The sequence below is a fragment of the Cololabis saira genome, chromosome 20 (assembly GCF_033807715.1).
Source record: "Cololabis saira isolate AMF1-May2022 chromosome 20, fColSai1.1, whole genome shotgun sequence".
Taxonomy (NCBI): domain Eukaryota; kingdom Metazoa; phylum Chordata; class Actinopteri; order Beloniformes; family Belonidae; genus Cololabis; species Cololabis saira.
Window position 1 is genome coordinate 11,381,650 of NC_084606.1, and position 14,541 is coordinate 11,396,190.

Sequence of the window (14,541 nt, forward strand, 5' to 3'; positions counted from 1 at the left end):
ACATTTCAACTTTATTCACGAAATTTTGACTTTTTTCTCGACATTTACTTTTTTCTCGAAGTTGTACTTCAACATTCTCGACATTTCGACTTTTTTCTCGAAATTGTACTTCAACATTCTCAATATTTCGATTTGTTTCTCGACGTGCATAATGAAAAAAAAATCTTCCTCCTCTAAAATATTATTTTTATTTTTCTCCTGCCTGGCCCTGATTCTCTTCCGTAGGTTCAGAGAGAGCGTGTGTGTAGGTGTGCGTGTGTGTGTGCGTGTGCGTGTGCGTGAGTGTGTGTGCACACGCAGGAAACAGCCCCAGACAGGAAACAGCTGAATTTATTCGAGTGTCGGTAGAGTAAAGTTCCCGGATGCAGAACGACGTGATACAAACTCGTGCAAAGCTTCACTGCAACAGTTGAACAACCAAAGAAAATAAACCAGAAACAAAACAAACCTCATGCTCAACGTAGCATCAGTCTGAAAGCTCGTGTTATAAAGTGGTGCGTCACCCTGAACCGAGGTCAGAGTAATGTGTGTGTGTGGAGGGGGCGGGGCCTCAGGTGTGATGTCAGCAGCACCTCACCACTGTAAACGCAGTGAGGCCGTGGTTGTTGTTGATGAATGACTTATCATCCCTGAATAATCACTATGATGAGGCCAGAGGTCGAGGGGGGGGTGAATAAGACTTCACAGTGTGTGAGCACACACAGGACACACACACCTCTCACATACTCACGACAACAGTTCATGCTGTAATAAATAAACATCCAGAGCATCTATAAATCCATATACGTCTATGTTTATATATGTGGTTGTGTTTAAATAGATTTAAAGGAGCTTTTGTTAAAACCATGTACATTTTTAAGTGCGCAGAGCTGCGTTCAAAAGCAATAAGACTTCAGGCTTCATGTGCTCCTGTCGGGTTGCTCCTGCCAGACTCAACTCGGGGCACAGGCAGGGATTCGCTGTGGGCCGAAGCGCGACCCTGAGCCTGCCAGGCCGAGCTGAGGGCAGCAAGCGCTTAGGAACGCAGCTCCTCAAGCTGCAGACAGCTACATTCAACCAGGAGAGAAGACGGGAGCATCCATCCATCCATCCATCCATCCATCCATCCATCCAGAGATGGACAGATTGATGAGAAGCCGAGGACAGGGAGGAGGGAGAGTCTTGTGGGGTAAGGCATATCTGTCCGTCGCTTGCTTTTCCTTCCTCCGCAGGTCCATTTCTCTCAGTCGGTCACCCCTCTCTGGCTTGCATTCGTCCTCCAGGAGATGAAGGAAGGGATGAAGAGGTCTAGGTGGTCAGTCCTCTCCTCTCCAGCTCCCTGGTCTGCTTCAGCTCCTTGATCCTGCAGGGACCAGGAACACAGATGAAGGGAAGGAAACGCTCCACATGAACGGCTTGTTAGTCACGAGTGAGAGGGAGAGAGGGACGACTATTGGCGCTTTTCCACTAGTATCTACTCAGCTCGACTTGACTCCGTTCGGTTCTTTTCCACTAGGTCTAACGTGTCGAGTAAATACTTTTTCTGTAACTACTCTGCCGAGGTTCTAAGCGGCTGAGTCGGCTGTATCTGACGTCATCACACTACAGGCCACCGATTGGTCGGGGGGTTGGAGTCAGACGTCTGAGTCAGGAGGAGGAAATCAGCAAAAGAGCGACGGCTTCCTGTTCATTTTATTCAACAGGCAATGGCAGCGCAAACGTCTGTTTGGTGATCCAACTCTGAGGTGCACATGTTCATAAACCTGGTGGCTGACGAGAGAATTAAAAAGGGATCTAGACGGGCGATAAGGAACGACCAGATCCACCAGGAGATCTCTCTCTTCATAGCTGCTCACGGCTCCAGCCGACTTTTCAGCAGTGCCAAGACAAACTAAAAAACATTAAAAAGCGTCACCGCTTGAAGCTTCTCTCACTCTCATTTTTTAACTTGATGTGGAACATATAGCACATTTATCATCTCCTCCAGGTTCTACATCTTTAGTGTTGTTGTCTTCTTCGTTTAGATCACACAATCAAATACGTCACAGCAGCTTCACTCCAACCTCCTACTTCTGATCTGGATATTGAAAAGAAACGAGGGCAAGGCGAGTCGGGCTGAGTAGATACTAGTGTAAAAGCGCCATATGTGATGAAGGTTAACACCTGCCAGCGGGTCAATGCCAGGCCCAAGGCAGTGAACCAACGCTAGATTAGAACCAGCTTCCCCATCCCTCCATCCAGGTGTGTGTTATCAGCTGCCAGGTCTGTTGTTACCTGTGTCTGCAGCGCCGGAGGAACCTCATGATCTTCCTCGCCGCCTGGTCCTGCTTCTTCGTCAGGAACGAGCCCCTGATGGACACACAATGACACACCTGTTTAGTGTCCCGATCGATCGGGCCCGATCACGGCATTTTCAAAACATCGGTATCGGCCTAAAAAGTATTGGGACATACCTAGTTATTAATGTTTTTAATATATATTAAATCGTTTTATATATCATTGCATTTAACGCCGGCGGCCGGCGTCACTTCCGGCCGACGAAGTAAGCGAAACTAACATGGTTTGAATTGTGAAATTTTATATATTTTAATGTTGCATTAAGCTGCTGCTATTCATTTCATCCATTCAGAATGTTGCACTAAGGTTAAGCCAAAAAGTATTTTAATTTTCATGTGTTTGTGAGTTTGACTGGATGTCATTCAACTACCTCTTTTGAAGTTACATTTATTTATTTTTGAAAATTTCATGTTACATTTTGTGTCACCAGTGCTGATAAACTTTGTTGAAATAAATGTCCATGTTGTTTTCCAATGGACAATAAAAGAAACTTGGTATAATTTAAGTTTTAGTGTTTTTTTTTTTTTCTCATTACCAAAATGTATCTGATCGGGAAAAAGTATCGGAAATGTATCGGGAGCCAAAAAAAGTCAGATGGGGAAAAATCGGGATCGGCAGATACTCAAACTCAAGTGATGGGGAGTTAAAAAATCCTGATCAGGACAACCCTATACCTGATGGTCAAAAAGTCCAACACAACCACCCCCCCCACCCCGGAGGCCCAACTGACAGAAAGGATCCACATTTTTTGGCGATTCATAACAGCTGGTACAAATGGCACCAACTTCAAAGCCAACACCGTCTGGTCAGCAGGGGATGTTCATGATCAGCAGAAGTGGATGGGAAATTTTCGCAGTTTTTCAGCAGATCCAGATCTGGTTCTGATCAATACTCAGATCTGCTCCTTCTACGGCTATGATGTTCTGTCAGTTACAAGGGGAGTGCCACAGGGTTCTATTCTCGGTCCACTTGTATTGTAGCCCTGTTTCCGCTGTAACTGCCCCGTGTCTGTGGCATGTGCTGCTGCTTCACTAGGACTCGTTCATCTCTGTGAGCTTCCTGCTTAAATGGCTAAAGAAATAAAAACATCAGTACCGTATTGGCCCGAATATAAAGCCTGAGTTATGGTTCTGCTTCAAACCAACGCCGTGCCGACGCCGTCACCGTGACGCCGGCACCGTGACGCCGTCGTAAACCCTTCGGACTTCTCCGTCACTCCATTTCGTCGCGGTGCAGTACCCCCCGTGACCGCTAATTCGCGATCTTTTCCTAAATGGTTTATTGTCACAGTGAATCAAAGAGATAAGGACAACTATTGTGGAAAAAAAAAAAAAAAAAAAAATCACACATACACGAAGAAAAGAGCGCTAAAAGTTCACGGCTGCTTCAAACCGGAAACCGGAAATGCGTTGCTACCAAGCGAACCAATCACAGCCCTGTCCGTCTGCGTCGCCTCGACGCGTAGTTACAATTTTCGGGAGGTGCACGTCAGTGACGGCGTGTGGTCTGCGTCGACGCGTACCACATGCCGTAGGCATGGCGTCGTTTTGACGCAGAACCATAACTCAAGCTTTCGACAGTGTTATTTCCATTGAAATAGGACTGAAAAAGTGGGGGTCGTCTTCCATTCGGGGTCTAGACATTATACCCATTCACAACGCTAGATGGCGCCAGATATCTCTAAAGCGAATGTCCCCTGGCCAAAGCCAACCCCTGTCACGAAGAAGAAAAATAAAAATTGCGGTAAGAAAGAAAAGAGAAGAAAATAAGAGAAGAGATAACAGAAAATGGAGAAACGTAGCGACAATCTGGAGAAAAGTGGGTGGAAGATCGGCAGGTTAACCGGCAGCCGAGGAGAAGTTATGATACAAACTTCAAGATGATGATTTGAATGAGGCAAAATAACATGCTTTTTCTCTCCAATGTATATATGTATATATATGTATATATACATATATATAATCATTTGTTTCAGATGTACTGCAATTATTTTCTGTATAGAAATTGAATTTGGTGTTCAAAAAGTATTTTTTCAAACTTGAGTCTTGAAAAAGAGGGTCGTCTTATATTCGGGCCAATACGGTAATTGTACCTGTATTTAGGGATTCCTGTTTATTTTGTTGGAACTAAAGAAACCAATACTTTAAGCGGCGGTGGACAGTAGGCCTGTGTTGAAAAGATCGGTTTTCCGATTTCATATCAATTCCTAAAAATCGATTCATATGTCTAAAGATCGATTTTTTTTTTTTTTTTCCATCATTACATTACAACTTTCGGTATTTTTTTCTTTATGCCCCAAAAAGGAATGTTTTGTGGGACACGAGAATAACTGGTGCCATGTTTTTGCCTTTAAATATGTTTAAAGGTATGAAAATGTATAAAGTTTTCAGTTATAATTGCATTAATTTTCTATTGTCTAAAAACCAAATTCTCAAATGGGAAAAAATAAAACCGATTTCATACGGCCTCTGTTTCCTCCCTGGATCTGTTTGATAATTCTGCAACACTATGTTTCTGAAAGCAGTTCTATCAGCATTCTGGGAGCTGATTGGTCCTTACAGCATCATTAGCTGCAATTCTTGCTGTTTAATCTCAATATAATACTAGTAGTAATATTTTGCATAACTACACAGTCATATTATTCATGCAACAGCTCAAAAAGTATTTTTATTAAACCTAACCCAAATCAATATCGGAATCGAATCAGATCGAATCAAAGCGTGATAATCGATTCTGAATCTTAAGAATCGGAATGGAATCGATTCTTTACATTTGAATCGATACCCAGCCCTAGTGGACGGTTGTCTCAGTGATGTTTGCCGAGCGGCGCTGCCAGAATCTTACTTGATCTTGGGGTTGTGGCTGGTGGCGCCGCGCGGCGTCTGCTTCAGCCTCTCGTACTCCTTGTAGCTGCGGTAGTACTGCTGAATGAGGACGGCCGCCCGCCGACTCTGCTGGAAGCGCTTCTGCTCGTAGTACGAGCGGAACTTGGACTGGATCAGGATGGCGGCCTGGGTCATCTTCTTGTAGAGGGCGTACTGAGGGGGGAGGAGTCACAGCATCAGAGTCTTCCCAAGTCCACAGTCTGCCATGTCATTGATCAGCCTCTGGACACGGCAGCTGGCCCTTTCCTCCTCAGATTCCTTCCAGTATAGAGGGAATGTGCATGACGTCACAGATGCGACTTCACAGCAGGTTACGCACACTGAGTGTCAGAAAGACTGAGTGGCAGAAAGACTGAGTGGCAGTTAAACTTTCAGTTTGAGCAACTGGAAAACATCTAAAATGGGAAAGAGCTGTTGTGCGATCGACTGTACTAATAGATTTAGTAAGGAATCGGAGTTATCGTTTTACAAACTGCCGAAAAATAAGTTTAAGAGAGACAAATGGATCGCTGTAATTCGCAGAAACAACTGGATTCCAGACACCGAAATGTGGATTTGTGGTTCCCATTTTGTATCAGGTAATGTTGGATTTTTGGGTAGCTAATGTTAAATGATCAAATCATAAAGTTCGGTGTCCTCATCACTTTAATTTCACCAACAAATCCTGCCTTGAAGTCGGACCGAGCGTCAAGACTTTTGTATGCCTTCAAGCTTTGCTTCGTGTATTTCCCCGGCGTAGAAATTAAGTACATATAAATATCAGGAAACTGGATTCGTGGCCAAATATTAATGTCCATGGACCACTGGTTCTTGGGGTAACTGTACGGGTCACTGTCAAGTCCAACTGCCTTTAATTTAAGCCGATAATCGGCTGTTATCCCGTCTTCTCCACTAGTTGCAGCCATTTTTGCTGATGTTTTGCCACTCAGTGTGAGTAAGGGGGCTGGTCCAGTGGAATGTGACGTCAATGCAGACCCTCTATTAACTGAGAGAGGAGGTTTTTAGGTGTTTTACTCTGGTGATGTTTAAAAGCTTCAGATGCCGCCCCCCCCACCCCCCCAACACACATACACACACACACCAACTACACATGACTACGTCAACTGTAGCTGTTTTACCTTCAGAGCTATCCATGTTAGCTATCCAGAGAGAGAAAGACACAGCAGGTTAGTGAGAGTTAATGAAGCTGCAGGACAAACACCCCCCCACCCCCACCGCCACACACCTGTTTGTACTTCCTGTAGCACCTCTGTATGACGGCTGCAGCCATGTCCTGCTGCTCCTTCAGCCTCCGACCCTGCGGGCACACACACACACACACACACACACACATAAGGTTTCAGCTTCACTCTCACCCAGGGATGGGCAAACTTTTTGACTCACGGGCCAAAATGGGTTCTAAAATTTGACAGAGGGGCCGAGCCAGGAGCATTTGGATGGAGTGTTTTATGGAGCCAAATCAAGGCCAAAAGTTTTGCTAATTTGAAAATAAAATTTGAACCTGAAAATTATTTTTTACAGTTTCAATTTTATTTTTTTCAGTTTCAAATCTTTATTTCAGTTTCAAATCTTTTTTTCAGTTTCAAATCTTTTTTTTTTTCAGTTTCACATCTTTTTTTTTCAGTTTCACATCTTTTTTTTTCAGTTTCAAATTTTTTTTTCAGGTTCAGACTTTTGGCCCCGATCTGGCGTGGGGGACGTGGCATCAACTGAGAGGGGCGTGGCATCATGAGTGACAGCAGAACAGAGAAGGCGGGGGACGTTCCTCAGTCATGTTGCCTTCAGGAAACGTAGGTTGCAGAAGTTATCAGTAGAAGTATGATTCAACATTGTATATACACCATATTCACGTGATTGGCAGTGGAAAAAACTGATATTAGTGACACATTTCTGTTTAAAAAGCTGTTTTAGACCGTACTTGGTAGTATGTGGAAGTGGGAAATGTCAAACTTTAAAGTGTGGCTGTTGAACTGTACAGTCTGGCATAGTTTATTGCTTTTATACTGCGATTGGTGCCAAGTACGGTCTAAAACAGCTTTAGCCCCCCCCACCCAAAGTATTTTCACCATTACATCGTAATTAATAACTAGTAATAACAACCAAAATACAGTCCGTGTTCATTCTGCTTGTGCTGTGATTTTGATACCAGGAGCGAGTCAGAGGCATCGCGCCCACAGAAAGCTGTTTTATTTTGAAAACCAACCGGATTTTCTTGCATTCCATAAATCTGACTTCCGGCCCGCCAAAATAAAAGATACAGTCAGTCAAATGAATTAAAAAATGAAAAGAATCCAGAGCAGCATATCCTCATATTTTACAGGATCACAACCAAAAATCCCGAGAAGAAAATGCGACAGAAGATAAAACCAGATGTGTCATTGCTGATTGAATGGTGGACAGCAGCATCTCCCCGGCTGAAGAGAGCTCCCATGTTTTCTGTTAAACTGATATCGGGAAAGAATTAAAAAAATATTAATTTTGTTTATCTATTTTTATTTGGCACATTTAAAATCAATATTAGGAGAAAATATTTCTGCATGTTCAAAATAGGCCTACCGCCTACGTAATTTAGCTTAAGTGTAAGGTTTACGCAAGAAACAAGTTTTCATAGCCTATACTGTTGGCCCGCTGTTGTGTGGTAATTTTTCTGAATAAAAATATTTCTGTTTTTTTCCACAAATCGCACCCTGGATATACTAAAGCATTGCATGTAGTTTGTGCAAACCTCATAGCACAGTAAGAATACGCAAAGTCATGTAAAACCTGATTTATTAACAGATTTGCACTAAGGACTGTCTTTCAAATATGCAAAATAGCCCTCATTAGTTAATAAGTTTGTCTCAAAGAATATGTAAGACATGGCTTTTACACACTATTTTGCACAATACTGGAAGGAAGAAAATGTAAATAGATTAAAATAGCATAGTGTACGCATTTTGATTTATCCAACCTGGAGATTAATTCTGTTTTTAATACGTTTCAATCGAAGGTACAAAGTTAAAAATATCAACATTTATTAAAAAAGGAATGGAATCACTTTCAACATTCAAAACATATTATTACTCAACAAAATACTCACAAGCTCAATTGTGTAATTGTGTTAAACCCCGCAAAATCATGGGTGGATTATTTTGACCACGCGCTCTCTCTGAGTCACTGTCTTGCGCGATTTTTTACAGAAGGGCTCGAATGGCGACATGAAACTAACGCCCACTCCAACAACGGTCAATGTGTTTGAGTGCACGTGCGGGATCTATTGGGGAAACGTGGGCATTGCAGGGAAAGGTGGAATATGAACAAGGTTTTTACTATAATTTGCACGAGTCCGGCGGGCCAGATTAAAAAGCCTAACTTTTTAAAGTAACGTATGTGGCCCGGGGGCCGTAGTTTTCCCTAACCGTTCCTCAGCCGGCGCAGCTCAATCCTGGAGCTGCTGGAGCTGCAGCTCGATGACATCACCGCTCAGTTAACAGACACACAAGTGTTCACAAACATCTAAAACTGGACAGTCCGTCACAATCACACCCAAAGATATTATCTTGAAATTTGAATGCGATGACAAACCAATATGCTTTATAACAAATCTTACGCTGCTGATGGGTAAATTTCATATTTATAAGATGAAGTTCTCCAAGTCCCTTCCAAACTTTGATATATTTACAGTGGAATTAAACTTTTATATAAACACTTTAGAGCTAATGTCAAATAAGAAAAGTGAACGAACACTGCTGTTCTTTAAAAGCTTACACAGTTTCTCCAAATATCTGGCTTGTCTTGCTTCGTTTTTGTTTTGTAAAGACCTTGTTTGAGGTTCTTTTCCACATCATTGATTTCCATCTTGTCGCTAGACTACATCCCGATCCTGCAGTGTTTTTTCGAGCCGCCCTGCAGCAAAGTTCAAACTGCCCGCAAGATTTGCGTTGGGTCCCGTGGGACCCGGCGGGACCCAATCCCAACGCAGCCCTCTAGTGTGTAGCTGTGAGAGGGCGTGGCGACTGACGGGCAGCATGAGCAGCTGAAGGGGGTCTGGTCTTTACCTTGTACCTCCTGAAGGCGTTCTGGATGATCCTGGCCGCCTCGTACAGCTCTCTCTGCTCGCCGTCCGTCAGCGTCAACAGGGCAAAGTCTCGCTCCATCTTCCCGTTGGCTGATGCGTTCAGAAACTCCGCCCACGCCAAGGAGGAAGGTGGGCGGAGCCTCTGGAGGGCCAGAGTGCTGAGCGGCGAGGGGGGGCACACCCTCCTGGAAGAGAACACACAGACTACGTTTACATGCAGTCAAAATTCGGGTTATTGCTAATATTCCGGTTACTGAAACATTCGAAATATTCCGTTTACATGGTAATTAATCATTTGGGATATCTGGATCAAACCAGCAATGCACAGAGAACATCATGACGTAATTCTCGTCATTTTCGCTTCTTCTTCCTGTATCCAAATTGAAAACAAATGCTGCTTTGCGCAACTTTTCGCTCACCTTCTTTTAAATCTCGCTATCCCCGTACTTTCTACCGTCTACAAATGCAGAAATGTTCATATCTTTCATTACATTTATGAAGTGATTAGTCTCCTCCTGGTCTTGTGTTTCTCTGTGTTTAGAAGAACTTCCTGGACTCAAAAGACCAGGATTCCTTGCGAACAGAGCATGTGCAGAAAACAAATTCATGTTCCGTTTGATGGGGATATTCCGTTTGGCGTTTACATGACCCAATATTCGGGTTTTTAAAAACCGGAATATGAGCAAATTCTGGTTATTCACAGGGTTATTGGTGTTTACATGGCCGTGCAAATTTGGGTTATTGCCAATATTCGGGTTTTAAAAGGGTTATTGATGCATGTAAAAGCAGTCACAGATCCATCTAACCTCCCTGATGAGGCTCAGAGTCCCTGCATTGGTTTCCATGGCAACCTCCTGCGGGGCTCACCTGGGCGGGGAGTGTGCGTCGACCGTCTCCAGGTAGGTGGCCAGCCAGGTGTCGTGGAGGGCGGGGTTGTCCCGCCTCTCTCTGAGGGCCGACTCCGCCCCCCTGGGGAAGTCCTCCTGTTTGATTCGCTCGGGGGTCGCTTCGATGATCTGCTCCGCCAGCGTTGCCATGTCAACCTGAGGTGTGGGGAGAGAAACCATAGCAACGCAGAGCGCTGGTTAGAGACCATGTGGTGCGTGTTGGTTTACTGTGTAAATTAAACTCAATTAAAAATTAGCTCCAGCACTCAGGGAAGAAAATTCCATCTTCATCATCATCATCATCATCGTCACTGATGACCTGGGGCCTCATTTATAAAGCTTGCTTGCGCACAAAACAGGGCTTGAAAGCTGCGCAAGCCAGCTTCCACGCAAAGGTTGGGGTTTAAAAAGAAAAAACTAACCGAAAAATGTGCGTATCCCAACGCCAACCCTGACCCTCCCGTAGGAACAGGCGTAAGATATGGGGAACTGGCGACACAGGCGGTGAGGTGGTGAAATGAAGCCAGATTCATGTCATACTCTTAATGTCATCACATATCACAACATGTCAGACTTATAATATAATATCGCTGATCGTGTCCTCTGTGTGTGAAGCGTCAGTCAGGACTCTGGTGCTGCTGCAGCCGCGGTGCAGGACACGCCGGGAACCTCCTCGTCACCCACCGCGACAACTGGAGAGTGACTGAGGACATAACAAATGAGTGCCGGGCCACTTTACGGAGCCCCTAAAGGGACTCAGATTTCTTTTATATATATATATATATATATATATATATATATATATATATATATATATATATATATATATATATATATATATAAATATATATATAATGAGTCTTACGCGCGCGTGTAAGCCTAATTATTGTTCCGCGCTAAAAAGATTAAGAGCCTACGCCGTAGGGTACGCGGCGACGCGCACCTACGCCGTAGGCTCTGCGTTGGTGTAACACGGAACCATAAATCCGCCTTAAAGGTTTCACGCGCATGTAAAACTCATTATATATATTAAAAAAATATGTGTCCCTGTAGGGGCTCCGTACCTCATGGCCTCCACCTTCAAATCACACCACTTCTTTTTTTTCTGCACCATCTGTCCGTGGCACTCACGGCGTTTAGCGCAGCAACGACGTGCCACTCACTCGCTTTATTTTATACTACTTTTACTGTGACCACCAAATAATGTGGTTTTCCTGGCCTCCACCTCATCCTCAACATCTCGATCTCAGTCTCTGTGAAATTTAGTGGCACGGTTGACTGGCTCGACACATCTCATTCATCCTGACGCGCAGCAGAAACAGGCTGCAGGAAGCCGCTGCGCATGCTCAGCAGGCTCATTTATATGCAAATACAGTCATGAACTACTTTGCATTGCCCATTTATGATATGAAGTGGGCGTGTAGAGGGCGGGATATGAGGCGAATTCACCTGCGCAACCTTCCAGCTTTTTTTTGCGCCCGCCATTTTCGGCTTTTGGGTTTACGTGCACTATTAGTATGAATCCTATGCACTCTTTTATAAATGAGGCCCCAGGTCTTCATCTTCATCATCATCATCATCATCGTCACTGATGACCAGTATTAAAGGGCAGCTACTAACTTGTGAGCGTGTGTGCAGATACAAATCAAAGTGGTGTGTATTATGACCCGTTGCCGTGACAATGTGTTAGTGAGACTTGACATGTGCACCTGTAGCACCTCCTCCTCCAGGTACTCCTCCTCCTCGCCTTCGTTCTCTGCGTTCTCGCTGTAGCTCAGCAGCTGCTCCTCCAGCGTTTGGGCGGCGTGCGAGCGCCGCCCCCCCGCGGCGGGGGAAGTGTTCTCGTAGTCCATGAGGTAGAGGGGGGAGTCTCTGGAGCCGCCAGCACTCAACCCTGCAACAGAGGCAGATGACGGTCAGCGGCGCCCAAACACCCACCCAATATTGCTTTGTTCCATGTATCAATTTAAACCTGAACTAATACTGACATTGAATGTAAGTAATATTTCTGTTGAACCGGTTTATGAGACAAAGGTGTTGGATGTAATTTTAGATCATAATCTGTCATGGTCCAAACAAACTGATTCTGTAGTTTGTAAAATGGGAAGAGGCTGGTGTCACCTCTGAGAAGAATTTCTAAATTTTTATCTCTAGATGTTAGGAGACGGGTTTTGAATGCTTTGGTTTTGTCGCAACTGGATTATTGTTTTGTAGTTTGGTCAAATACATCAGTTAAGAATGTGAAGAAATTACAAGTGGCACAAAATAAAGCTGCATGTTGTGCTCTATTGTGTCCTTATAGATCTAATGTGTCCAGCATGAATAATAATCTAGGCTGGTTATCTATAAGACAAAGGTCTACTTATACTTTGTTACATTTTCTGAGGAATATACTGGTGACACGATCTCCGAAACAACTGTATGACAGATTATATTATCATTTTGCTCACCATGGTTACAGTACAAGAATTACATCAGAAAACAGGTTCATACCAAGGGTGAGAACAGGTTTGATACAGAGAACTGTTTTTTACAGAGCCATGGTTGGCTGGAACTCTATACCAGTTCATATTTCTCATGCAGGTAGTAAAGATTGGTTTAAGATTCAGTTGAAACAATATCTTTTTAAAATATAATGAATGATTATTTGACATTTGGAAAGGAATAGAATGAAGTTTGAATAGAATTACAGGTAGTGTAAACCCTATCACAATAAAGGTGAAAAGTGGTCAAGAATTTTAAGATAAGGTCATTTCAGGCAGGTATTGTTTATGAAGGTGTTTTATTTGATTTCATTTCTATGTATTTACGTCTGAGAATGATGGTGATTTAGTTTTATCCTCTGTGTTGTTTGTGACTAAGGGAGTTGTGTCTATTATTGTTTGTTTGTCATGTATAATGAATGTCTGTTATGTATTAAGTGTTAATTTGTGTGTTGTGTTTATGTCGGACCCCAGGAAGAATAGCTAATGCTGTTGCTAATGGGGATCCTAAATAAAACAAACAAACCCACCGCCCCATCAGACCTCAGAGCTACCAGGTTACCTGTGCTGAAGGTGCCGTTGGGCTCCTCGCCCCACATGGACACTGAAGGCAGAGAGGGCAGACGGAGGGAGGAGGGGGAGGGCGGGGACATGGGCAGGGAGGAAGAGGAGGACAGTGATGAGGGAGAGGAAGGAGAGGTGTCCATGGGGGTGGGGCCACTGGAGTAGGCAGAGCTTGGAGAAGGGGAGGACGGGTCACTAGGGGAGGGAAGGCTGCTGGAGGAGCTGAGACCTGAGGAGTGAGAAGGAGAGACTGTTAGAGCTAGTGTTGTTTCTGGCAGCCTGTTTCAATTTTAGTTTTAGTCTAGTCTTTGGGTCAACCTATCATTATAGTTTTTATTACTTTTAGTCACGTTAATATTCCTTTTACTACCATATTACTACCATATTACCTTTACTTCCCAAACACTTTGAGCGAACTACTAGCATAAAAGAATTCAAATTATTAGTAAAGAAACATCTCTTAAATAAATACGTATAAAACTTATTTAATTATTATTAAATGGCAATTGGTTTACTAAAAAAAAAAAATGGTCATGGGTTCAAGTTACGATAAATGATTATAACTTAAATACATTGTTTGAATTGGTTGATGCTATTTAAAGAATGTATGATTTTGTAATGTAAAGCATTATATCTAAATGTTTCGGAAGGACTGTAACCTTAATATGAGTGTCAAAATGAGCACTGGTCTTATTTGACAGAAATCTAGAATATATTTTGTAGTAGAATTTCCTTTTTTTTTTTTTCTTTTCTATGTTTCGTTTCTTTTTCTTCTACTACCTCTTTAGGTTTGTTTTTTAATTTTTGTCTTGTATTGTATATGTGTCGGACCCCAGGAAGAATAGCTGCAGTTTTGCTGCAGCTAATGGGGATCCAAATAAAACTATAAACTATAAACTATTAACTTTTAGTCGAGTCAAGTCGACTAAATTTCTGAGCATTTTAGTCTTATTTTAGTCAAAATTGTCCAGGACCATACCTTACCTTATAGACTCAAGAATACATTCATTCCAGATACAGAAGACGCTCTAATTTGATATTTATTTTTCCGCATTTCTCTCCATCTTTTTCTTTTCCACGTCTATGTAGGAAAGTGTATTCAAAGATGGTCTGTTCTTCTTCTTCTCCAGCCCCAGAGCAGATCCCCGTGTTTCTCTATTTAACTTTGTTTTTAATGGACGTTAACTAGAGCTCTGCGTTAACGGCATCAGCCTCTAACTCTGCAGCTGCATCTTCTGGATCTGATTCCCCGCTGCAGCGACTGGGATTGAGGACTAACGTCACCCAGCAGAACTAAACCAGAGGAAACTACTTAAACATGGACATTAAGGATCTTTGGTTGAACATTT

At 43.1% G+C, this 14,541-nt stretch overlaps 1 protein-coding gene across 4 annotated transcripts in view; it reads right to left on the bottom strand.

Annotated features, from left to right (window-relative positions):
- Nucleotides 1-312: 312 nt before the first annotated feature.
- camta2 (calmodulin binding transcription activator 2) overlaps nucleotides 313-14,541 on the bottom strand; it is a 59,644-nt gene continuing 45,415 nt past the window's right edge. For 2 of the 4 annotated variants that reach the window (XM_061710726.1, XM_061710727.1), the window contains exons 17-25: nucleotides 13,191-13,421; nucleotides 11,855-12,039; nucleotides 10,126-10,301; nucleotides 9,239-9,443; nucleotides 6,427-6,498; nucleotides 6,320-6,340; nucleotides 5,161-5,354; nucleotides 2,254-2,328; nucleotides 313-1,342 (exon numbers count right to left, since the gene is read on the bottom strand). In XM_061710726.1, coding sequence (XP_061566710.1) covers nucleotides 1,288-1,342; nucleotides 2,254-2,328; nucleotides 5,161-5,354; nucleotides 6,320-6,340; nucleotides 6,427-6,498; nucleotides 9,239-9,443; nucleotides 10,126-10,301; nucleotides 11,855-12,039; nucleotides 13,191-13,421 — 1,214 coding nt within the window. In that variant the 3' untranslated portion in view covers nucleotides 313-1,287. The remainder of the gene's footprint in view (nucleotides 1,343-2,253; nucleotides 2,329-5,160; nucleotides 5,355-6,319; nucleotides 6,341-6,426; nucleotides 6,499-9,238; nucleotides 9,444-10,125; nucleotides 10,302-11,854; nucleotides 12,040-13,190; nucleotides 13,422-14,541) is intronic. The other 2 variants (XM_061710728.1, XM_061710729.1) reach the window with 2 other exon arrangements.